The 27,497-nt window shown below is 44.7% G+C and overlaps 1 protein-coding gene across 1 annotated transcript in view; it reads left to right on the top strand.

Moving 5' to 3' along the window:
- The first annotated feature begins 7,197 nt into the window (after positions 1 to 7,197).
- TMA16 (translation machinery associated 16 homolog) overlaps positions 7,198 to 27,497 on the top strand; it is a 66,195-nt gene continuing 45,895 nt past the window's right edge. Inside the window, exon 1 of the mRNA XM_044299900.1 lies at positions 7,198 to 7,335. Within this exon, the coding sequence (XP_044155835.1) occupies positions 7,333 to 7,335 (3 nt within the window). The 5' untranslated portion in view covers positions 7,198 to 7,332. The remainder of the gene's footprint in view (positions 7,336 to 27,497) is intronic.

The following is a 27,497-nucleotide window of genomic DNA, read 5'->3' as shown; positions in this document are numbered from 1 at the left end:
CAGGTTCTGTGCGAGCAGGCTGCTCCTATTCCCCTTTTTCACCATCTCAGGGAATCCAGGGTGTTTTAGTCAAGGCACAAAGACACATCATTCCTACCATTAAGGTGTGTATGTGGGCTGAGCAGAGCAGGCAGGGAGTTGCTAGGAGGTGACCCTTCCCCTGCTTCTCGCCTAGAGCCTGGTTTGCTGGTTTATCTGTATGTCTGAGATCCCGTCCGGCGTGACAACAGATGACTTACTAGCATCCCCCTTATAAAATAATCGATAGTGATCAATAATACCAACTCATCTATTCGTATTGCTCACAAAACGTAAAAAATGTAAACATTTTTTTTTTCTTAAAATTGGAGTGATTCTGAAATTGGAGTGCCAACCCCTTCTTTTAAACTATTCAATTTTCATATTTTGTGATAAGGTGAATCACAGAGGTCAGTGCACCTTTTTTATAATAGCATTGGGAGAGCCCCATCTACATTCTAACGTATCATATTAGACCTATAATATACCTTCTAATATAGAAATTTAATTATAGTGTATTTGTATTGTGCAGCAGTTGTATGCGGTTCTGCTGAGATACCGCAGCTAGATAGAGGGACAAACGCTATTGGAATAACTAATTGCAACTGGTGTGATATACCTGTTGCCCCCCCCAAAAAAACTGATTGAGGGTTGCGATATACCTGCTTCCACAAAATACTGATTAAGGGGTTTGATATACCTGCTTCTACAAAATACTGTATGAGGGGTGTGATACACCGGCTTCCAAAAAATATTGATTGAGGGGTTTGATACACCGGCTTCTACCAAATATTTATTAAGGTGCTTGATATACCGGTGTTCAGCAAATTTTCGTTAAGGGTTCTATATACCTGTTTCCACAAAATACTGATAGAGGGGATAGATATACCGGCTTCCACCAAATATTGATTGAGGCCTGCAATACACCAGCTTCCACCGAATATTGATTATGGGGTTTGAACATACCGGTTTCCAGCCAATACTCATTAAGGGGTTCTACTGGTGTTAGCAGAACCAGCTCCAGATCAACGCAGGCAAAACCAAGGAGCTGGTGGTGGATTTCCGCAGACACAAGCCCTCTGTTTTGGTTCCGTTGAACATACAGGGAACGGACATTGAGGTGGTGGACTCTTATAAGTACCTGGGTATTCACCTGAACAACAAACTGGACTGGAGCCATAACATTGATGCTCTTTTCAAAAAGGGTCAGAGCAGACTCTATCTGTTGAGACTGGGGTCATTTGGAGTGTAGGGGACGCTCCTAAAGACCTTCTTTGACTCAGTGGTGGCATCAGCCATATTCTATGGTGTGGTTTGTTGGGGGAGCAGCTTATCTGTGTCTAAGAGACAGAGATTAGATAAGCTCATTAAGAAGGCCAGCTCTGTTCTAGGTTGTCCCCTTGATCCAGTGCAGGAGGTGGGTGACAAAAGAACTCTAGCAAAATGAACATCATTGTTAGACAATGTCTCCCACCCCATGCACTAAGCTGTGGTGGAGCTGGAGAGCTCCTTCAGTGACAGACTGCTGCATCCTAGGTGAACGAAGGAACGTTATCGGATGTCCTTCCTCCCAGCAGTGGTTAGGATGTATAACCACCACTGTTCCCAGAAACCCAGTAGTGAATTTTTTAAGTAAATTCTGTGTTATGTTTTTCTTGTATTTTACTCTTTAATTTCAAATTACTCTTTTTTTGCTCCTGTTGTGAATGGGATTGCTGCTGTTATGCCAAAATTTCCCCACTGAGGGACAATAAAGGGATTTTCTTCTTCTTCTTCTTCTATATATCTGTTTCCACAAAATACTAAAAGAGGATTGATATACCTGCTTCCACAAAATACTGATTGAGGGGTGTGATACACCGGCTTGCATAAAATATTGATTGAGGCCTACAATACACCGGCTTCCACCAAACAATCGCTCTGGTGCGATTACGTCAAAGGACACACCAGAGTTGGTTGAGTGGCTCACTCAGCCTTCCTCTTATGCACCCTCCTCATCCTCTGTATCTGCACCCTCCTCACTCTCTGCTATGTGCACCCCTAAAGATACCACCTCCACCATAGCCTCTCCACTCGAGTCAGAGGAATTATTTTCCCATCCATTCCCAGACCTTACAGATGCGCAGCCATTCATGGCATCGGATGAGGAAGAGGAGGTAGCAACAGCCGCCACGCAGCTGTCTGACGACAGGAGTGTGGTCCCTGCTGTTGCTGCCTTCTCCGAGATCTCTAATGTCAATCAGACTCTTCAGAGCCCTTAAATCTCTCATCAGACCCTTCAGACCCCCATATCAGACCATAAAATAAATAAACTTATCTTTGCTGGTCTCCCGTTCTCTTCTGTTCCCAGGGCCTGCGCAGCAGTCACCTGACCTCCTGCAGCGTCAGGTGAGAGTGCGCCCTGTACATACTGACGCTGCATGCCGCCAGGACACAGCAGCACGGGCCCCGGGAACAGCAAGTAGGAGGAGGGGTAAGTAATGCGCTTCTCTCCCCCTCCTTCTGCGTACTAGTAAGTGCTTCCATAATGGAAGCGCTCACTAGTATTCCCTTTGTAAGATGCACTGCATCTTATAAACGGAAATATACAACACAACTGGCCATGGGGGCCCTATTGTTACGAATATGTTCTATATTCTGCACTTTTCACGCAGCCCTGACACCATAGAAGTGAATGGGGCTCCCATAACCAGTGGTGCTGTATATTTCCGTTTATAAGATGCAGTGCATCTTACAAAGGGAATACTAGTGAGCGCTTCCATTATGGAAGCACTTACTAGTACGCAGAAGGAGGGGGAGAGAAGCGCTGTACTTACCCCTCCTCCTACTTGCTGTTCCCGGGGCCCATGCTGCTGTGTCCTGGCTGCCTGCAGTGTCAGGATGCACAGGGCGCACTCTCACCTGACGCTGCAGAAGGTCAGGTGACTGCAGCGCGTTTTTCACAGATGGTTGCTAGGAGATGTATAAACCTTCAGTTTTTTTATTCACGCGTGTGAAAAACTCATCAAAACTGATTGCACCTGCGCTGAACTTGCTTGCGAAATGGTGCGATTTTCACTGAACGCACCCTGACACAATCCGTTTTGTTTGTGTGAAAGAGGCCTTAGGAGACCAGGCTGAAGGGGTGGGGGAGCTTGTCAGAACTACAGATAGGGCAGGCTGCAGAAGCAAGCAGCAAGACGTGCCCAAACTGGCGGTACATTGATATTTTGGGGTACACTTGCACCCCATTACATGCCAGCTACAGACCTGCAAGTTTGCCCAAAGTACTAGCTGGGAAAATGGCTGCACTTGGTCAGGAGGTAATGGGGCACATTTACTAACACCAGCTTTTTACACTGGTCCTAGTTTCCCCCTTGCTCTGCCGTTAGATTTGTCTAATTTATGACAATGTGTGCGCCTCGTCATAACTTACATAACTTCGACAAACCACAAACTAGCACACTGCCACACAGTTGTATAGAAAAGCAAAAAGATTTTTATTGAGTACACATGATTAAAAAGAGTAAGTCCATGATATCGACAGTCAAGAGCACTTGGATGGGCATAAATCCTGGTCACTTTTAAATAGTAAAAATATAAGCAGTAAATGCAAAAAATAAAAACCGCATTTGGGGCTCTTTCACACGAGCGGGTCCCTTGCAGGAATCACGCTCCTTGTGAGACAGGGATCGTACGGTCTTGACACTACCGAATCATAGTGACTAGTATTGAGTGTTTTAAAGGGAACCTGTCATCAGGATTTTGTGTACAGAGCTGATGACATGGGTTGCTAGATGGCCGCTAGCACATCCGCAATACCCAGTCCCCATAGCTCTGTGTGCTTTTATTGTGTAAAAAAAAAGATTTGATACATATGCAAATTAACCTGAGAGGAGTCCTGGTCCCTGACTCATCTCACATACAGGACTCATCACAGGTTAATTTGCATATGTATCAAATCGGTTTTTTTACACAATAAAAGCACACAGAGCTACGGGGACTGGGTATTGCGGATGTGCTAGCGGCCATCTAACAACCCATGTCCTCAGCTCTATACACAAAATCCTGGTGACAGGTTCCCTTTAAGTTCTGTGTCTAAAGTTCGGGTTATCGAAGAATCGCGTTATGGATTCCGCTACCACGGAGAATAACTTGGTCCATGGTAGCGGAATCTATAACGCGATTCTTCGATAACCCGAACCTGAACTTTAGACGCCAAACTTGAAATACAAGTTCGCTTAACACTAATAGTGACATAAAGCTGTCAGTATCATTCTGTTAGGCCTCATGCACACAACCGTTTTTTTTTAATGTCCGCGATCCGTGACCGTTTTTTCGTCCGTGGGTCTTCTTTGATTTTTGGAGGATCCACGGACATGAAAAATGAACAAAAAAAATCTAAGTCAAGTTTGCCATTGAAATGATAGGAAAAAACGGACACGGATCACGGACGCGGATGACAATCTTGTGTGCATCCGTGTTTTTTCACGGACCCGTTGACTTGAATGGGTCCGTGAACTGTTGGCCGTGAAAAAAATAGGACAGGTCATATTTTTTTCACGGCCAGGAAAAACGGATCACGGATGCGGCTGCCAAACGGTGCATTTTCCGATTTTTCCACGGACCCATTGAAAGTCACAACGGCCACGGATGCACACAACGGTCGTGTGCATGAGGCCTTACAGAAAGGTCGGGCAGAGGCACACAGCATTGTCAATCATGATAATTCTGTGTGCTTCTGTAGTCCAGACTTCACAAGAAGCGTCACTCCCCCAAGGGAAACGCTAGAGCCCTTAGGTCCCTTTCACACAAGCGAGTTTTCCGCATGGGTGCAATGAGTGAAGTGAATGCATAGCTCCTGCACTGAATCCTGACCATTCAATTCAATGGGCCTGTGCACATTATTGTTACGCATCATTTCTGTGTTCAGGAAAAAAAAATCGCAGTATGTTCTATAGTGTACGTTTTTCACACAGTCCTGGTCCCACAGTGTGATTTTGTAGTAAAGAGATCACAGAGAGGCACGGAGCATTATCAGTCATGTTAATGCTCCGTGCCTCTGCTGTCCGCATCGGGTCTTGGCACTCTTTCACGGAGCGGATGCCACGCACGGCATCCGCTCGTGTGAAACAGCCCTTAGAAGTGAATGGGGCTTCAGTGAAAAACGTTTTTCACTGATGGTTGGTAGGAGATGGTGTTTGTTAATCTTCAGGGTTTTTCTTTCCAAGCGTGTGAAAAAAGCATCAAAACTAAATTGCGTGGGAAAAAACGAAAACACCGAACACAATCGCAGACAAAACTGACTGAACTTGTGTGCAAAATGGTGCGAGTTTCACTGAACGCATCCGGAGCCAATCCGTAATGCTCATGTGAAAGGGGCCCTAGGGTGCTGGCACACACTGCCGCTCTGACAAGCATTCAGGACGCAGTTTTTTAGAGTAGCTAGCTGAAATTAATTAAAATCATTCCCACTATGCAGAACACCAGGGTTTAAAGGGAACCCGTCACCTCCCAAAACGATCCCAAGCCGCCAGCAGTACCTGCGTGTAGCCCGCAGAGTGTTTCTGATGATGCCTTTACTGAAGGCAGATGCAGCAAAAGTACTGAAACCGTGGTTTTATCCCCTGCCGGCGCGCTTCTCCACGCATGCTCGAAGTCACGCAGGCAGCGGCCTCCTTGCTTGAAGTCACGGTAACGGCGCCTCCTTCCATGCCCTCTGACTGACAGCGGTTATGCACGAGAGTTCGGCAAAGCCAGTCACCGCGAAGGGCACAGAAGGGGGCGTGGTTACCGTGACTTGAAGCTAGGAGGCCGCTGCCTGCGTGACTTCGAGCATGTGTGGAGAAGCGCGCCGGCAGGGGATAAAACCACGGTTTCAGGAGAAGTGTTACACTCACCACTGTTAATGGCTTACATCAGGGATCAGCAACCTTCAGCACTCCAGCTGTTGTGAAACTACAACTCCTAGCATACATACTTAGGCCTCTTGCACACAAACGTTGTGTGGCCGTATTGTGGCCCGCATATGGCGGGTCTGCAATATACTGTACGGGCGCCGGCCCATGTGCACTCCGCATCATGGATGCGGACCCATTCAGTTGCTTCAGCGCCTAGAGGTTTGGTCTGCGCACCCTTTGGCACGCCCAGGTCCAGTTGATTGACTTTCGAGTTCTCCTCAGTGTCCCGTAAATCCCGCGCCTGCGCAGTCCAGTTTAGTATTCGGCGCAGGCGCAGTGAGTGAAGGACACGTGGCAGGCAGGGAGTTATAAAGCATACTGTTATGTAGTGCTGACATTACCACATCACTAATGTCAGTCAGCTACATAACGTTATTTCTGATGAAATGACCACGACCCATGATTGGATCGCTAACGCTTACTATATACAGTATATGGCTATATATAAAGTCGTGGCTGCATCCGTAGAGTAAATTGTGCAGGTCCCAGCACTGTACATGACACACACAACCAGACTGTCAGCCAGCTCTGCACAGCGCACTATATCACATGCAGTACACACAAAGCTCTGCAGCTTCCAATGCACTATTACAGGTCCACACGTTTGCTACATGTCACCTCCTACCCAGCTGTAAAAAGTGTATCCCCGAGTGCGTATCACATGGTACAGACTGTGCACTGCAGAGCTGAGTGTGTATCACATGGTACAGACTGTGCACTGCAGAGCTGAGTGTGTATCACATGGTACAGACTGTGCACTGCAGAGCTGAGTGTGTATCACATGGTACAGACTGTGCACTGCAGAGCTGAGTATGTATCACATGGTGCAGACTGTACACTGCAGAGCTGAGTGTGTATCACATGGTACAGACTGTGTACACTTCAGAGCTGAGTATGTATCACATGGTACAGACTGTGCACTGCAGAGCTGAGTGTGTATCACATGGTACAGACTATGTACACTGCAGAGCTGAGTGTGTATCACATGGTACAGACTGTGTACACTGCAGAGCTGAGTGTGTATCACATGGTACAGACTGTGTACACTGCAGAGCTGAGTGTGTATCACATGGTACAGACTATGTACACTGCAGAGCTGAGTGTGTATCACATGGTACAGACTGTGTACACTGTAGAGCTGAGTGTGCTGACAGCAGCCTGCCAGGTGCACATCACCACGGTGTCAAAAGGCTCCGGAAACACACAGACCACATGACTATCAACCAGCAGCTTAACCCCGCCCACACATGTGACTGAGCACATGGTCGTGACGTCATGAAAGGTCCTTTACCTTCACTAGGATCTTACGGTTATCGTCTACTGTGGGAGAGATTCCGTGTATAAGGCCTGTGTAATCAGAGATTGTGACGTCACAATGGTAAGTGATGGTTATATTCCCGCGTGGTGCAGCCTCCAGTTTCACTTGTGACGTTAGGGGACAAGCGGTATGTGTGTGAGGGGACATATGCTGTGCACGTGTCTGTGAGGGGGGGCTGCAATTATAAGTTGTATGGACCAGGCTGGGCCCGAGTCTTATTCACATCATTTGTGTGTGTATATATATATATATTTATCATACCTCCCAAGTGTCCCTCTTTGATCCTTAAATGTCCCTATTTTTGTACCTGGAAAATTGCAGGTAATACATAAATGTGCATTAATAAATCTAGGCTACTTTCACACTGGTGTTTACTGGATCCGGCAGGGCTCAGCAAAAACCCTTCCGTTACTGATAATACAACCGTCTGCATCTGTTATTACCGGATCCGGTTGTATTATCTTTAAGGCCTCTTTCACACTTGCGTTGTCCGGATCCGGCGTGTACTCCACTTGCCGGAATTACACGCCGGATCCGGAAAAACACAAGTGTACTGAAAGCATTTGAAGACGGATCCGTCTTCAAAATGCTTTCAGTGTTACTATGGCAGCCAGGACGCTATTAAAGTCCTGGTTGCCATAGTAGTAGTGGGGAGCGGTATACTAACAGTCCGCGGGGCTCCCGGGCGCTCCAGAATGACGTCAGAGCGCCCCATGCGCATGGATGACGTGTACATGCGATCACGTGATCCATGCGCTTGGGGCGCCCTGACGTCACTCTGGAGCGCCCCGGGAGCCGCACGGATGGTAAGTATGCTGCTCCCCCCCCGCTCCCCGCTACACTTTACCATGGCTGCCGGGACTTTAGCGTCCCGGCAGCCATGGTAACCATTCAGAAAAAGCTAAACGTCGGATCCGGCAATGCGCCGAAACGACGTTTAGCTTAAGGCCGGATCCGGATCAATGCCTTTCAATGGGCATTAATTCCGGATCCGGCCTTGCGGCAAGTCTTCAGGATTTTTGGCCGGAGCAAAAAGCGCAGCATGCTGTGGTATTTTCTCCAAACGTTCCGTTCCGGAACTGAAGACATCCTGATGCATCCTGAACGGATTTCACTCCATTCAGAATGCATTCGGATAAAACTGATCAGGATTCTTCCGGCATAGAGCCCCGACGACGGAACTCTATGCCGGAAGAAAAGAACGCAGGTGTGAAAGAGCCCTAACATTGCCAAGACGGATCCGTCATTAACTCCACTGAAAGTCAATGGGGATGGATCCGTTTTCTATTGTAGCAGAGAATACGGATCCCTCCCCATTGACTTGCATTGTGGACCATGCCGGAACGTCATAGACTTGCCTTATGGTTCGTGGTAACGGAATCGCTAACGCAGTTCTGCTTTTACCACCAAACGAAGTGTGAACGAATTTCATAAGCGGAAATTCGCTTATCTCTACTACTTACTAAACTACCTGTATATTAGACCAGAACTTCCTTACTTGGTGCAATTTTGACCTTAAAATATCTTTAATCAGATTATTTATGAGCTAATATTTATATGGACATTGAAGCGCAAGAAGAAAAATGGCGGCAGGGGCTCCAGTAATTACGCTTAGGGCGGAGTTAGAGACCCGGCCTAGTACGAAAAAACTGCTGTGATGCCGCACACATTGTCCCTCTGCAATTTTCAAAAGTTGGGATGTATGATATATAATATAATTATTATTTTTTTAAATAAATTTTGAGGAGACTTTATCCGAAGTCGATTTGCTAAAAACGTTGTAATGCTGCCCAGAGTTCCCGCCATATACAGTATTAGAATGTATTGGCTCAGGTGAGCCGAAATTATTTGTGTAAAAGCTTCAGGAATTCATTGTAAAAAACCTTGGGTTTGCTTCCAAGGTACCACTGGGAACTGAAGTCTCGCGCATCTGAGCCAATACATTCTAACGCTGTATGGTGCGGAAACTCCGTACAGTATTACAAGGGAGTTTTTAGCAAATCGACTTCAGATGTACCCTCCGAATTCTATTCGCTCACCTTACTTCCCCAAAAAGGTAATAAAAGTGATAAAAAAAGTCGAATGTACGCCAAAATAGTACCAATCAAATCGTCATCTCATCCCGCAAAAATCATACCCTACTCAAGATAATAGCCCAAAAACTATGGCTCTTAGACTATGGAGACACTAAAAGATGATTTATTTATTTTTGTTTCAAAAATGAAATCATTGTGTAAAACTTAAATAAAAAAGTATACATATTGGGTATCGCCGCGTCCGTATCGACCGGCTCTATAAAAATATCACATGACCTAACCCCTCAGATGACCACCGTAAAAAAGCTATTTTTTGTCATCTTACGTCACAAAAAGTGTAATAGCAAGCGATCAAAAAGTCATATGAACCCTAAAATAGTGCCAATCAAATCGTCATCTCATCCCGCAAAAAATGTCACCAGGATTTTGTGGAGAGAGACGAGGACATGGGTTGCTAGATTGCCCCTAGCACATCCGCAATATCCAGCCCCCATAGCTCTGTGTGCTTTTATTGTGTAAACAAAACGATTTGATACATATGCAAATGAACCTGAGATGAGTCCTGTCCCTGACTCATCTTACATACAGGACTCATCTCAGGTTAATTTGCATATGTATCAAATCGGGTTATTTACACAATAAAAGCACACCGAGCTATGGGGACTGGGTATTGCAGATGTGCTAGAGGCCATCTAGCAACCCATGTCCTCAGCTCTATACCCAAAATCGCGGTGACAGGTTCCCTTTAAGATAATCGCCCAAAAACTGTAAAAACTATGGCTCTTAGACTATGGAGACACTAAAACATTTTTTTTGTTTTAAAAATGAAATCATTGTGTAAAACTTACATAAATAAAAAAAATTGTATACATATTAGGTATCGCCGCGTCCGTGACAACCTGCTCTATAAATTACCACATGATCTAACCTGTTAGATGAATGTTGTAAATAACAAAAAAAGCGTGCCAAAAAAGCTATTTCTTGTTACCTTGCTGCACAAAAAGTGTAATATAGAGCAACCAAAAATCATATGTACCCTAAACTAGTACCAACAAAACTGCCACCCTATCCCGTAGTTTCTAAAATGGGGTCAGTTTCTACTCTAGGGGTGCATCAGGGGGGCTTCAAATGGGACATGGTGTCAAAAAACCAGTCCAGCAAAATCTGCCTTCCAAAAACCATACGGCGCGCCTTTCCCTCTACGCCCTACTGTGTGCCCGTACAGCAGTTTACAACCACATATGGGGTGTTTCTGCAAACTACAGAATCAGGGCCATAAATAATGAGTTTTGTTTGGCTGTTAACCCTTGCTTTGTAACTGGAAAAAAAATATTAAAATGGAAAATCTGCCAAAAAAGTGAAATTTTGAAATTGTATCTCTATTTTCCATTAAAACAGCTAAAAGGTTAACAAAGTTTGTAAAATCAGTTTTGAATACCTTGAGGGGTGTAGTTTCTTAGATGGAGTCACTTTTTGGAGTTTCTACTCTAGGGGTGCATCAGGGGGGCTTCAAAAGGGATATGGTGTCCAGCAAAATCTGGCTTCCAAAAGCCATACGGCGCACCGTTCCCTCTACGCCCTGCTGTGTGCCTGTACAGTAGTTTACGGCCACATATGGGGTGTTTCTGTAAACGGCAGAGTCAGGGCAATAAAGATACAGTCTTGTTTGGCTGTTAACCCTTGCTTTGTTAGTGGAAAAAATGGGTTAAAATGGAAAATTAGGCAAAAAAATGAAATTCTCAAATCTCCCCATTTGCCAATAACTCTTGTGCAACACCTAAAGGGTTAACAAAGTTTGTAAAATCAGTTTTGAATACCTTGAGGGGTGTAGTTTATAGAATGGGGTCATTTTTGGGCGGTTTTCTATTATGTAAGCCTCGCAAAGTGACTTCAGAGCTGTAGTGGTCCCTAAAAATTGGGTTTTTGTAATTTTTTGAAAAATTTCAAGATTTGCCTCTAAACTTCTAAGCCTTGTAACATCCCCAAAAAATAAAATATCATTCCCAAAATAATTCAATCAGGAATTAGACATATGGGGAATGTAAAGTCATCACAATTTTTGGGGGTATTACTATGTATTACAGAAGTATAGAAACAGAAACTTAGAAATTTGCTAATTTTTCAAAGATTTTGGTAAATTAGTTTTTTTTTTTATGCAAAAAAAAATATTTTTTTTACTTCATTTTACCAGTGTCATGAAGTAAAATATGTGACGAAAAAACTATCTCAGAACGGCCTGGATAAGTCAAAGCGTTTTAAAGTTATCACCAGATAAAGTGACACTGGTCAGATTTGCAAAAAATGGCCTGGTCCTTAAGGTGAAATAGGGCTGAGTCCTTAAGGGGTTAAAGTAAATTATCAAAGCTTTTAAACATTCTGTTTTCATTTTCTCATTATGGGGTATCGCATGCCGAATGATGGGGGGGAAAAACTAGAGCTTTTTTTTTTTTTTTTTTTTTTTTTTTTTGCACACAGCCGTAACACATCAATATGTGAAAGCAGTGAAAGGGTCCTAAGACTTTCCGCATGCACTGTATATGACGTTTGTTTGCAGTTCTGAAAGCTAATCATTTATGGTATGTATTCCATCGTTTTTCGGCCTGGCAGCTTCCTTCTTCAGGGTTCGTCTGTCACAAGTAATAATAATCTGCGTAGTTCAGCGTTCCTTAAAGGAGAAATAGAGCAAATGGGCACAGTCACGTTTTTCTGTCATCCTTTAGGCCTTCTGATGTTTCCTGCACATTTCTTTTCCTTATAAGACTATCCAAACTGTTTGAGGTTTCACAGTGAGTGTAATTTGATTTTAAACCTCAAAGGGGTTGTCAGAATTAAAAATCTCTTATGGCAAACTGCTGTGGAGCGAGTTAAAAAAAAAAAAAAAAAAAAAAAAAGCTTTAAAGGGGTTCTGCACTTTGTATCCTCTGGATAGATCATCAGCATCTGATAGGCGGGGGTCCGACACCCGCCGCAGCCTTCACACTGTTTAGCGCTGGCCGAGTGACTTCACAACTTGTATCAACTGGTGTGGGCGGGGCCAAACTCCATTTAAGGGAACGGAGCTTAGCCACGCCCAGGTCGCCACAGGTCAGTGATACTAGTCGTGACGTCACTGGGCCAGCGGTAAACAGTGAGAAGGCCGCGGCGCCGCTACCTTCTCAAACAGCTGATCGGCGGGGGTCCCGGGTGTCGGACCCCCGCTGATCAGATGCTGATGATCTATCCAGAGGGACCCCTTTAACTAACCTTTACCATCCCCCTCTGATCTAACGTGGCTGCTCCTTTCTCTCCTTCACGCTGCAGTCATGCTGTATGTGGATGCAGATGTGCCTGCAGCAGTGATGTCTTGTATGGCGCTACAGCCCATTGCTGGCCTCAGCGGTGTTGTACACTCTTGGAGTCAATGATTGCCTTCAGTGGTATGTAGGACATCACCGTTGCAGAATGAGTGGCTGTGCTGGATTGGAAGGGGCTGGTGAAAGTGGCAGTCTGCCATGAGAGCATTTTGAATCTGACAACCCTTTAATTATCAAAGAGCAACAAGAAAAACTTTAGTCTTCTTTCAGACTTAGATTTGTGCTGAAGTTTTTTGCACCTGCCTTTTTTCCCCAGTAAATACATCAGCTCCAGATGTAAGGGTACTTTCACACTAGCGTTAGAAGAATCCGACAGGCAGTTGCGTGGCCGGAACTGCCTGCCAGATCCGGAAATCCGTGCGCAAACTGATATAATTTGTTTCCAGATTTGGATCCATTTGACAAATGCATTGAAATACCGGATCTGTCTCTCCGGTGTCATCCGTAAAAACGGATCCGGTATTTATTTATTTTTTACATTTTTAAAGGTCTGCGCATGTGCAAAATACTGCAGCATGTTGCAGTATTTTCTCCGGCCAAATATCGTACAAGGGACGGAACGGAAGACACCCTGATGCATACTGAACAGATTGCTTTCCGTTCAGAAGACATTAGGACAAAACTGATGCGGTTTTTTTTCCGGTATTGAGCCCCTAGGATGGAACTCAATACCGGAAAACTGTAACGCTAGTGTGAAAGTAGCCTTAGGCCCCTTTCACACGAACGAGTATTCCGCACGGGTGCGATGCGTGAGTTGAACGCATTGCACCCGCACTGAATCCTGACCCATTCATTTCTATGGGGCTGTTCACATGAGCGGTGATTTTCACGCATCACTTATGCGTTGCGTGAAAATCGCAGCATGCTCTATTTTGTGCGTTTTTTACGCAACGCAGGCCCCATAGAAGTGAATGGGGCTGCGTGAAAATCGCAAGCATCCGCAAGCAAGTGCGGATGCGGTGCGATTTTCACGCATGGGTTCTAGGTGACAGTCTATTCACTGTATTATTTTCCCTTATAACATGGTTATAAGGGAAAATAATAGCATTCTGACTACAGAATTCATAGTATAATAGTGCTGGAAGGGTTAAAAAAATAAAAAAGTTAACTCACCTTATCCTCTTGTTTGCGTAGTTCGTTCCCGGTCTGTTCTTTGCTAGCTGTGGGCTTGGGCTAAAGGACCTTTGATGATGTCAGATCACATGCTCCATCACCATGGTGATGGACCATGTGATTGGAGCATGTGATCTGACGTCACCACAGGTCATTCAGCCCAAGCCCACAGCTAGCAAAGAACAGACCGGGAACGAACTACGCGAACAAGAGGATAAGGTGAGTTAACTTTTTTATTTTTTTAACCCTTCCAGCACTATTATACTATGCATTCTGTAGTCAGAATGCTATTATTTTCCTTTATAACCATGTTATAAGGGAAAATAATACAATCTTCAGAACATCAATCCCAAGCCCGAACTTCTGTGAAGAAGTTCGGGTTTGGGTACCAAACATGCGCGATTTTTCTCACGCGAGTGCAAAACGCATGACAATGTTTTGCACTCGCGCGGGAAAATTGCGCATTTTCCCGCAACGCACCCGCCTCTTATCCGGGCAAAAAACATGACACCCGTGTGAAAGAGGCCTTAGTTGAACATCTTTGAGAAATATGAGCAGAACACACACAGTTTGTGTTTTTGTTAATTAGGTGGTATTTTTTGTCTCTTTTACTCTAAAACACAACGTGCTGCATCTGTTGGCATCCTTTACAGGTGTCTTACATCACCTTCTCTGTAGGGGAAAAATCCACCATGAAAAATATGCTATTGGGTGAGAAAAAATTGGTGGTGAATTGGCAGGTGGGCGAAAATTAAGTTTTTCTAGCGTTTTAGCTTTTTTTCTTTTAAATTCACTAGTGTATGGACCCTCGGAAAAAATGTGAATCCCGATGCTTAGATCAAGACGAGATGCAGAATATGGCCACACTTGGTGGGTCTGCTGAGGATTTTTGGCAATGTTAAATTCGACCGGAAATGCAAATCAGCAAAATTCACACCACATGTGGATTTTATCGACTTTTCCACTGCATTGTTCCAACTCTTCCCTTCCAAACTCTGATCCTTGATCAGCACGGACCCAATATCGATGGCATCTGTGATGTGCCCTTGGTTTTCACAACCCACAGACTCGGGGGTGGATTAAATGCGTCATAGGCTCTGGGCCGTCTACCCAACTTGGGCCCCCTCCTTCCATTTTCCCCTGACATCTCCCCTTCTGTGTGCAGCCCAATATTTTTTTTTTCCTCTATGAAGAGGCTGCGCTGCTCCATGAGTGCTGCAACCTCTTCCTAGGTCTTGTGACATGTCACCTTCATCAGTCACGGGGCCTAGGAGCACCTCAGTCCCATCCAAGTGAATGCTGCTATCACATGTACGAGGAGGCCGCATCGCGTACTGGAGACCACGTTCTCCTCAAACTGCTGATCAGCAGGGGTGCTGAAAGTCGGACCTGGCAATCTCATATTGATGACCTATCCTGAGGATAGTCCATCAATATGTGAATCCTGGAGAAACCTATGTTATCTGTGGTGTTACATATGACTGCAAGTACCATCTACTACACTGTACTCAGAGTTATCACTGTGTTCTCTGTGGTATTACATAGGACTGCAGGTGCCGTCTACTACAAATGAGTACAAGTAATCTAGTAGATGTCATCTGCAGTCCTATGCGCCCCAGATTATACATTGATAACTTTCTGGGTACAGGTAATGTAGTAGATGTTCTCTGCAGTCCTATGTAACACCACTGATAACAGACTCGTAACTCTTAGAGTACAGATAATGTAGTAGATGTTCTCTGCAGTCTTATGCAATACTTCAGATAACTCTATGGGGACAGATAATGTAATAGATGTCATCAGCAGTCCTATGTAACCCCACAGATAATGTAGTAGATGTTCTCTGCAGTTCTGTGTAAAACCCCAGATAACACAGTGATAACTCTATGGGTACAGATAATGTAGTAGATGTTCCATGCAGTCCTATGTAAAACCCCAGATAACACAGTGATAACTCTATGGGGACAGATAATGTAGTAGATGTTCCATGCAGTCCTATGTAAAACCCCAGATAACACAGTGATAACTCTATGGGGACAGATAATGTAGTAGATGTTCCATGCAGTCCTATGTAAAACCCCAGATAACACAGTGATAACTCTATGGGGACAGATAATGTAGTAGATGTTCCATGCAGTCCTATGTAACACCATTGATAATGTAGTAGATGTTCTCTGCAGTCCTATGTAAAACCCCAGATAACACAGTGATAACTCGATGGGGACAGTCTGGTAACGCCTCCTCCTTCTTGTCGTGCTGCTCCTCTGACCTCCTCCTCTTCTGGCGAGGAGCAGCTCGGCAAGAGGGAGGAAGCGGGGACTATCAGTAGAAGCTGTGCGGCCACACAGCTTAGGGCGACAGGACAGGGCTCGGTGTTGCTGAATTTATTGTGCGCATGTGGGCGTCTGGGGCGGTGCTGGAATTATAATCTGCCACTGCATATACTATAATGTGCCTGAAAGATCCGTAAAAATTGACAAAAATAGGTCATGCTTCTGTGGTTTCCAAACGGACCTACGTCTGTAAAAAACCACTGAAGAAAGTCAATGGGTAACATGTGCTGTCTGGAGACCATAGACGCCGCACATCCAGGATCCCTGATGTGTAAAAGAGGCCTTGCTAATATCTCCAGTGAAAGAATAAGGCTCCAAAAGCCCCAACTATGGTGCGCTCCAAACCTTGCAACTTTTTTATTCCAGTTTTCTAGTGCACGGAGGATCATTAATGTCCCCATATTTTTATAGGCATATGTTTATGTAGGCATATTTTCATAAAAATGTTTTCTGTCTGATTTATGACTAAGATGTCAAGAAATGTCAAAAGCGATGTTTTACACTCCTGTTGCCAAGTTGCAAAAACCATTTGGTATGACAAATATGCAAAATTAAATCTGGAAGGAGGCAAATAATTTTTCCTTATCACCGTATGATGATTATTCTAAGAAAGCTACCATATTTTTCACTTTATAAGACTCACTTTGTCCCTCTAAAAGTGGGGAGGTAATGGCAGTGCGTCTTACAAAGCGAATGATGTGCTGACACTGGTACATTGACGGCCGCCATGCTGCACAGCGTGGCCTGCGATGTATCAGCGGGGAGGGAGGGGGGTCTGGAGGCCGCTGATGTTGCGATCGCAGCGGGGCCCGGTGCAGTCACTGTACTCTATTACACAGGGCCCCGCGCACAGCAGTCATTGTAAAGTGTAGTCATTTAATCCTTAACCAGTGGGTTAGCTTTGTTAAAGTAGCGCAATCCTCTGTTGTAGTCCACCCTACAAAGTACCATAGCAGGCCGGCTGGCAGCGTAACGTCACTCACTCCGCCAAGCGCCTGCTTCATTAATAAAGTGTGAGGAGCAGGTGCGTGACGGAGTGAGTGATGTTACGCTGCCGGCCGGTCTGCTACGGTAGTTTGATAGTGAGTACTACTATAGACCAGTACGCTACTTTAACAAAGCTAACCAAGAGGTTAAAGGGCTTCTGTCAGCCCACTAAACCGTTTTTTTTTTTTTTTTGTTGTTTTTTTTGTTTACTAATAATCCCTATACTGTGAGCTCTGCATACATAAGTTAAATAATCATTTTGGTTCAGTAGAATTTGATAAAAAAGCTATTTTTAAAATATGCAAATTACCTTGCTACCAGCAAGTAGGGCGGCTACTTGCTGGTAGCAGCCGCATCCTCCGATCCTAATGACGCCCCCTCCGCATTGTGATTGACAGGGCCAGGGAACGTAATCGTTCTCTGCTGGCCCTGCCTGTTTGCAATCAAAATCCGGCGCCTGCACCTATCTTCAATCCGAGAGGCTAATGACGTCACATCTACACCCGGCGCAGGCGCATTGAGGATGGAGCGGCTGAGGGGGCGTCATTAGGATCGGTGGATGCGGCTGCTACCAGCAAGTAGCCGCCCTACTTGCTGGTAGCAAGGTAATTTGCATATTTTAAAAATAGCTTTTTATCAAATTCTACTGAACCAAAATGATTATTTAACTTTTGTATGCAGAACTCACAGTATAGGGATTATTAGTAAACAAAAAAAAAAAAACGGTTTAGTGGGCTGACAGAAGCCCTTTAAGGATTACATAAGATGCTATATATGTGTCATCCACAGACCCCCCCCATAAAAATGCATCATCCACAGATCCCCCTCCATAGCAGTGCGTCATCCACAGATCCCCCCCCCGCATAGCAATGCGTCATCCACAGATCCCCCCCCCATAGCAGTGCGTCATCCACAGATCCCCCCCCCGCATAGCAATGCGTCATCCACAGATCCCCCCCGCATAGCAATGCGTCATCCACAGATCCCCCCCGCATAGCAATGCGTCATCCACAGATCCCCCCCGCATAGCAATGCGTCATCCACAGATCCCCCCCGCATAGCAATGCGTCATCCACAGATCCCCCCCGCATAGCAATGCGTCATCCACAGATCCCCCCCCCCCATAGCAGTGCGTCATCCACAGATCCCCCCCCCCATAGCAGTGCGTCATCCACAGATCCCCCCCCCATAGCAGTGCGTCATCCACAGATCCCCCCCCCCCCATAGCAGTGCGTCATCCACAGATCCCCCCCCCTAATAGCAGTGCGTCATCCACAGACCCCCCCCCATAGCAGTGCGTCATCCACAGATCCCCCCCCCCATAGCAGTGCGTCATCCACAGATCCCCCCCCCCCATAGCAGTGCGTCATCCACAGATCCCCCCCCATAGCAGTGCGTCATCCACAGATCCCCCCCCCCATAGCAGTGCGTCATCCACAGATCCCCCCCCCCCCATAGCAGTGCGTCATCCACAGATCCCCCCCCATAGCAGTGCGTCATCCACAGATCCCCCCATAGCAGTGTGTCATCCACAGATTCCCCCCCCCCCCTATAACAGTGCGTCATCCACACAGACCACCATTAGTTCAAAACCATCCAAAAGCACACCTTTTGGTTCAAAATATTTGTTTTCTTATTTTTCTCCTGAAAAACCTAGGTGCCCCTTATCATCAGGTGCGTCTTAGAACGCGAAAAATACTGTATTTGACTTTTGTCTTTACTTGACTTTTGGTCCATTTGTCCATTATTATTTTTTTGCTCTCTGTATGGCATCTGGATTCAGGGTACTCTGCTAGGCTGAAAATGTATTTCCTGAGCATCTTCTACCACTGAAGGAACATGGATGCCATCTGTGCTCGGTTATAATTTTAATGGACTTAGAGACTTCATTGATGTGTTTGGTCGATTTCTCGGACCTAGTGTATGTCTGTCTCTGTTTTTGCTCTGAAAACTATATGAATGTGGTATTTTTGTATCAGTTTTACTGCATAGATAATAATACCTGTTATTTTACTGCATCCATAATAACTATATAATATGCAACAGTAAATGGTGCCTTCAAAAAGTACAACTTTTCTCGCAAAAACAAGCCATCATACAGCTATGTGAATAGGAAAATAAAGAAGTTATGACTGCAGGAAGGCAGGGAGTAAAAATGAAAAATGGAAAATCGTGGAGCGAGGAAGGGGTTTTTACATTTTCCATAAGATGAGAGAGGTGCTAGACTAAAGCTACGTGTGAAGAGGTGCAGGTAACAGCCTGTTAGACCCAGTTAGGGCCGCTTCACACGAGCGGATGCCGTGCGTGGCATCCGCTCCGTGAAAGAGTGCCAAGACCCGCTGCAGACTGCAGAGGCACGGAGCGGTAACATGACTGTTAATGCTCCGTGCCTCTCTGTGATCTCTTTACTACGAAATCACAGTTGTCACTGTGATTTCGTAGTAAAGAGATCACAGAGAGGCACGGAGCATTAACAGTCATGTTACCGCTCCGTGCCTCTGCAGTCTGCAGCGGGTCTTGGCACTCTTTCACGGAGCGGATGCCACGCACGGCATCCGCTCGTGTGAAGCGGCCCTTATTGTCATGGGGGAACACCATTAGACCATTAAGGCTACTTTCACACTGGCGTTTCTGGGTCCGCTTGTGAGATCCGTTTCAGGGCTCTCACAAGCAGCCCAAAACGGATCAGTTCAGCCCCAGTGCATTCTGAATGGATAAGGATCCGCTCAGAATGCATCAGTCTGGCTGCGTTTGGTCTCCGTTCCGCTTTTGAGGCTGACACTAAAATGCAGCTTGCAGCGTTTTGGTGTCCGCCTGACTATGCAGAGCCAAACGGATCCGTCCTGACTTAGAATGTAAGTCAATGGGGACGGATCCGTTTTTCACTGATGCAATATGGTGCAATTAAAAACGGATACGTTTTGACTTTTTTATGAATAATGCAAACGGATCCGTTATGAACTGATACAAGAGTTTGCATTATCGGTGCGGATCCGTCTGTGCAGATACAAGACGGATCCGCACCGAACGCCAGTGTGAAAGTAGCCTAATGTAGGGATATCAGATGAATGTAATGACCTATATAAGGGCAAAATATGGTAGACATTTTTCGTACGATAGAATGTATACATAACAGTTTGTCAGTCCTACCAAATGGCATCATTTTTTGTACCATTTTGGTTAACAGGAGGGCGAGGAAGTTTCTGTAAAACTTAGTTCTTACGTATATTCCTTCTTTGGAAGGAAGAAGAACAGGGATCGCCAGTGGCGCAACCAGGTAAGTCCAAACGGAGATGTATTGGTTAATTTACTTTATTTAATGTTCTCTTTCTAGGTAACGCTTTTCAGGCCTATATCACACTTTGGCCCCGAAACATGTTACCTAGAAAGAGAACGTTAAATAAAGTAAATTAACCAATACGTCTCCTTTTGGACTTACCTGGTTGCATCGCCGCCACTGATCCCGGTTTGTCTTCCTTTCAGTCCCTGATTTTGTCCGCCATGCTTGAAGGCTGAAGCTTGGCAGCATCCAAATCTACAGTTTAACTCTATATGCCGCTTTGTGTGTTGCGATCCTAGCATTTCCCCCATTAGGTGAGGGTCTATAAGCCCCCGTTCTCACCAGATAAGATAGAGGTTGTGCCTATGTACACTGTTCTCCCTCCTCTCTTAATTTACTTTGGGCTACCTATCATGAAACTGACGTCTTTTGCATGGACAGCCTATTGTGTATTCTTGCAGTTCTTTATGTATATAAGTATTTGTATATAAGTTTACGCAGAAGTATACGGCGAGTATTAAGTCACCTGAAATGTAGCAGTAACTCTGCATTTTGGTCATAAAAATACTGATGTTGCTTGTAGATTGTAAGCCCTCAGGGCCCGCTCTCCTTCTGTACCAGTCAGGAACTCGTCTTGTTCATGCTTAGTGCAATCGTCTGTAGTATGTATGTGCACCCCTTATCATATGTACAGCGCCATGGAATGAATGGCACTTTAATGCTAAATAATAATAATGTTCCTTGTTCCAGGGCAAAGATATTGTGAGAACAAGCAACGAATGCAGAAAACTTCTCTAAGGCTACTTTCACACCAGCGTTTTTGCTGGATCTGGCAGGGCTCAGCAAAAACGCTTCCGTTACTGATTATACAACCATCTGTATCCGTTATGAACAGATACGGTTGTATTATCTTTAACATAGCCAAGACTGATCCGGCATGAACTCCATTGAAAGTCAATAGGGGATGCACTGACTTGCATTGTGGGCCATGGCAGATCCGTTTTCACCGCATCCCAGGACAGAAAGCAAACTACAGCATGCTGCGGTTTGCTCTCCGGTATGAGAACGGAACAGAATGCATTTTGGAGCATTCCCTTCTGTTCAGTTACGTTTTGTCCCCATTGACAATGAAGCGTTAATGTTTTCCGGAATTGAGATCCGTCATAGGGTCTCAATACCAGAAAACATTACCGCTAGTGTGAAAGTACCCTAAAACTCTTAAAATGAATGCCCGTATAAGGCCTAAGATTGAGTCATCGGGATAAGGCGTTTATGTAGTATTTCTCTAGCCAGTCCCATGTTGAACAGCAGTTTCTTTCATTTGAACGGATGTAACTTCCAGTAACCATACTGGCTCTGCACTGGCGTATTGAAGCCTTCTACATCTCCTGATCTCTAGGAAAAAAAATAAGATTTTTTCTGTGCAATAATAAAATAACTTTACTTTAGACAAAACCAAAGTTTATTGTATCCACAGCCCACATTTTTCTCACTGTTCCTTTGACGGTCATTTCAGTTTAATAGATTCTTGTTTGTCCATAAACTTTTCATTTCTCTGACCTTTTTGATTTAGGTAGCTTTTTGCAATCTTTGTGTACTTTCTTTTGTATGACATCCATATAATTGACTTTCACCAGGGTACGATCAGTAAACCTGCCAATTGTAGGCAAATTATGGCCATTTAGGAGCGATTGTGACTCGCTGTAGCCCTGTTGTGTCCTTCCATTAATCTGCTTGCTGGAACGTTAAACACAGTGATCCCTTTGTGGTAATCGGTATTTGTAGAAACATTTCACTTTTCTGTCTTACTGTTGTAGAACGAAGGCAATTTCTTCTAAAGGTTTTATTTTGAGAGACAGCATTTCTTTAAAAAAAAAATATATCCAGCTCTGTAAAAAATAAGAGATCACTCCAGTTTTTCTTTAATCGGCATCTCCACATGTATGGCAGCCATTCCATCACAGGCACACCTCATCCTACTTATTGAGGTCAGCCAAGGGTACTTTCACACTAGCGGTTTTGTTTTCCGGTATTGAGTTCCGTCACAGGAGTTCAATACCGGAAAAAAACCTGATCAGTTTTATCCTAATGCATTCTGAATGGAGAGCATTCCGTTCCGGATGCATCAGTTCAGTCCCTCTTCCATTTTTTGGACGGAGAAAATACTGCAGCATGCTGCCAAAAATACTGAACAGATGCAGGATCCAGCATTAATTTACATTGAGGTGTATTAGCGCCGGATCCAGCATTAAGTGTTCCGGCAAAACGGATCCGGCTTTCCAGTCTGCTCATGCGCAGAGACGGATGACAGCGGAGAGACGGATCTGGTATTTCAATGCATTTGTCAGACGGATCCGGATCCGTCTGACAAATGCCATCAGTTTGTGTCTGGATTGCAGGATCCGGCAGGCAGTGTGAAAGTACCCAAAATCAAATCCTATTTAACAAGCAATAGTATAAAAACCACACCTGTGATCATCATTATTCTTCTGTTATAGAATAAGCTGGATGGCAAAAGCATTGCTAGTAGTACCTGAAGTAGGTGTAAAAATAAAAATACAGTCCATGCCAAAAGAGGTGAAAAGAGAGATCTGAGTGAGGAGAAGAAGAGCTTAATTCTACATTTACTGGCAGGAGGGATACAGTGACCATCAACTGGCCTGGGCGGGGCTAAGCTCCGTTCTCTTGAACAGAGCTTAGCCCCGCCCAGGCCAGTGATGCTAGTCGTGACGTCACTGGGCCAGTGGTAAACAGTGAGAAGGCTGTGGCACTGCTAGAGCGCCGCTGCTTTCTCAAACAGCTGAGCGTTGCGGGTCCCGGGTGTCGGACCCCCGCCGGTCAGATGCTGATGAGCTATCCAGAGGATAGATCAACAGTTTAAACAATGTGCAGAACCCCTTTAACACAACCATAGGATGACATCAATGGAACTACAAAATACTGTCAAGCAATAGCTGGGGTGGAGGCCTGTTCTGAGTGGAACCTGTCTTGTTAAACCACTGTATGGTCTTACCCACCGTGCTGCAGCTCAGTTTCAGGGTGTTGGCAATCTTCTTATAGCCTAGGCCATCTTTGTGTAAAGCAACAATTATTTTTTTCAGATCCTCAGAGAGAACTTCCAGTGACCAGTATGAGGGCGCTTGGGAGCGATAACACCAAATATAACACACCTGCTCCCCATTTACACCTGCAGGTTTAGTAACTCTGCGCCATTCTGTATTACCTGGCTTTCACCTAATTTTTCCTGTATTTTATCATCATATGCTTATGCCAAGGGCATCATCTACTATTAAAATGTGGTTTTACATAGAACCAGTTCTGAATGCATTTCCTTGAATCTAATATGCAATTTTACCCCGTTTTTTAATGCAACTTAAAGGGGTTATTCCATGATTGATGTAAAAAATGAAAATCAGATATCATAAAATACATCTACCATCTCTGAACCTCACGTGGATCCAGAGACCACCCCATTCATTACTCTACTAGATTTACTGTATATCAGACCTGCAGTTCAAAGGGAGTGTTTTGTCTGTAGCAGCTCCAAGGGCGTGTCTATTCTGCTGCAGCTCTCTCCCTATCACAGCTCAGGAGGCAGTTGAAGGATGAAACTGAGCATGTGCGGCCTTCTCAGTGGGACAAAGAAATAAGAAAAAGAACAAAGGGAAGGTGGCGCTATACAGATACTTTATTATTTAATTTTTTATAAAACTCAGTGGCTATGCAATTTTTTTTTATTACATTCAACTACAAAATAATTGAGATCCAGGTGCCAGTTTGAAAACTGTAGAATATATTTCATGGGACAACTTGTTTAAGTCTGGTCTTGAGCTTACCATACACATTAGATCTATGTCAACTGAACACGCCTATTTTGACCATGTAATGTATATGGCATGACTCTCGGCAGATGTTTGGGGAGATAAGGATTGTGATTGTTGAATTTCAACTGTTTTAGAGAGGCGTCTGGCAACGGCTTTCTCCCTTCTCCCCATTCAGTACGTATGAACAGAAGGCTCAAAGGACTCCTCCAGGCATCTCACTTAATAAGTACTTCATACTAACCGGTCAAAGGAATACCTTTTAGACAGTACTTACCTGTCCATGGCTCCCTCAATGCCACCATCTCTGCCGTGGTCCCAACTGGATGTGTACGCTTCAGCTGTCTTATAGTAAATGCAACTGAACAGGAAAAGATGTGCACACATCTGGTCAGGGCCCGGGCAGAAGGGCCCGCAGCCTGTGTCAGTGCAGCAGAGACGGCAGCATTGGGGAGCCAGGGACAGGCACTGTCTAAAAGATCTTCCTTTTACATGTTAGGGCAAAGTACTAATTAAATGAAATGCCTGGAGAACCACCTTAATACATTGCACGTGAATGCACATTCATCGATCAAACAAGCAGATTCAATAGACCAAACAAACTCGAGAAACAAAGTAAAAAGACCAACACGGAAGGGGAGAAAGCCCCGCCAGAAGAGCTTACAGTCGAGAGAAGATATTGCATTTTCTAGTCAGTTCTGTATCATGGCCCAATAAAAATACATTATTCAAGGCTTAGTTCACCAAATGTGTGTGTTGGAAGCCACCATCTATAATTGCAGGAACGTTATTTGATTCCAAATGTCAGGTTTCTTCGTGCAGTTTTGAAAGCCAAAATGAGGAGTGGATGATGAAAGGAGAGAAAGTAGAAACGACAGATGAGAGTTCTACTTTTTTTTTTAAAGGCGTTATCCCATGACTAATGTAAATCATGAACATCAAATGAAGCTGTGATGTGAACGCGGCCTCAGCCAGTGTTTGTCCAATCTGCTGGGCTTTTTGCTCATTAGACTTTTTTTATTAGTACGCCTATGGAAACCCCGGGCTATAGTGTTTCAGTCTTCTTATATATGGGTTATCCTTGTAACAGCAGGAGTATAATGTAATGTAATATAGATTTGGGCAGACAATGATATGAATAGAGATGGGGAAATGTTAGGCTACAAAGGGCCAATGGCAACACCCAATCATGGCTTTGTAGGTCTGGAATCACGGTAATGCACTTAATTGGACTAAGTGAATATGAAGTAAAATGTCCTGTTATTTTCCTTTAGTACTTTGATGTTTAGTGTTCTACAAACTAGAGTTAGACGATTTGTGGCCATAGAAACCTGGACAATTTCCAAGATCTGGCCTGAAGTTTTCGTGTCCTATAGATATCCATTAGAATCTATCAGAATGCGTTGCTATGGAAACGTATCGAAGTTCTAAATTTAGCCGCCAAGAGAAATCACAGAAATGCGCATTTTCACATATACATCACACACATAAGCAAGCCGGCTGCCTGGAGGACTCGCTTCCAATTTAGAAGCACAGGATTGCAGGTCAGAAGAGCTGGACGGAGAGACTTCGTTACAGAACAGAAACTCTGTTCAGCCCTGTCCTCCTCCTTTTTAAAGAAAGAAATAATTCTAGCAATTCCGACATTCGCGCAGTGTCTGTGGACGGTGAGAAAAGAAGAAAGTGAAGGAGCTGATTGACATATTAATTAGTGGACACTTGCAAAGTCTGCAGCCGCCCCCAGGATTTAGATCATTGGTTTTCTGTTCTTATTAAGAAAACATCTGAACCCATCATAATAAAGTGGGTATGTTTTGACAGATTCCCTCTCTTTGCCACACGGATAGTCAGCCAGAATTTTTATTTTTTTGTTGTTTTGTCTTGTCTTTCTACCTTGTAAATGTTTGTTTTAGGACTCGTGCAAACGAACATATTCACTTTAATGGGGCCGCAAAAAAAGGAAATAACGCTGTATGCATTCTGTGTCCACATGGCCATGCCGCAAAAAAACATAACATGGCCCATTATTGTCCGCATTATGGACAAGGATAGGACTGTTCTATTAGGGCCCGGCCATTCTGGTCCGCAAAATGCGGAATGTAGAGAGCTGCCATTTGCGGACCACAAAACATCTAACAGTGGTGCGCGTAAGGCCTAACAGTCATACTTATCGGAAAGATTTATAGCGACTCAGTCAGCAGTTTTAGTTATGCAGAGCGGATTTACACGGCCCAATTATCCTATAGTGTGCAAGCATGGCCACTGCTACTGGATTGCAGGGTGGTCGTGGAAACGAGCAGTGTATAATGTAATGTAAGAATTAATCTAGTCAGCAAAGGAGGCAATATGGACAATCGCAATACATTAGTAAGTGCCTTGTATTTACTTTATCTTTATGATCAATGTCATTTTCTGAATTAAGACAACCCCTTTAAAGGGAACCTGTCACCATGATTTAGCGCATAGAGCTGGGGACATGGGCTGCTAGATGGCCACTAGCACATCTGCAGTACCCAGGTCCCATAGCTCTCTGCGCTTTTATGGTGTTAAAATACCGTTTTTAGTGATATGCAAATTACCTCCTATGTGTCCTGTAGCCGGAGATGAGTCCAGCGGAAGGGAGCCCAGCACCGCCCCGCGTCCGCCGAATCTCCTCCTTGCCTGCTGACGTCATAGAGCTGCAGTGCCGAAATCTCGCGATGCGCGAGCTAGCGCATGCGCAGTCTCGGCATCATGTTCATTCCCTGTACTGGAATCAGCACAGGGAACGAACTACGCATGCGCTAGCTCGCGCATCGCGAGATTTCGGCACTGCAGCTCTATGACGTCAGCAGGCAAGGAGGAGATTCGGCGGACGCGGGGCGGTGCTGGGCTCCCTTCCGCTGGACTCATCTCCGGCTACAGGACACATAGGAGGTAATTTGCATATCACTAAAAACGGTATTTTAACACCATAAAAGCGCAGAGAGCTATGGGACCTGGGTACTGCAGATGTGCTAGTGGCCATCTAGCAGCCCATGTCCCCAGCTCTATGCGCTAAATCATGGTGACAGGTTTCCTTTAAGTAAATAGATGAAGTGGCTATGCTGATTATCTCTATTGGACAAATCGATTGCTTGTTCGCCGGGTGTCTTGAGCAGAGCAGCTGGGTCTTAGCAGACCCTGATCAGTTCTGCCTTTGTCCTTTTGGCTGCAAAAAAATGTAAATATTCTTCAGAGGCCTTTTAATGACCTCTTGGAAGAAATATTATTTACCAAACATTAATTTAAAGGGTTTCTGTCACCAGATTTTACCCCAT

The sequence above is a fragment of the Bufo gargarizans genome, chromosome 1 (assembly GCF_014858855.1).
Source record: "Bufo gargarizans isolate SCDJY-AF-19 chromosome 1, ASM1485885v1, whole genome shotgun sequence".
Classification (NCBI taxonomy): domain Eukaryota; kingdom Metazoa; phylum Chordata; class Amphibia; order Anura; family Bufonidae; genus Bufo; species Bufo gargarizans.
This window is presented reverse-complemented; position numbering and strand designations above follow the sequence as displayed.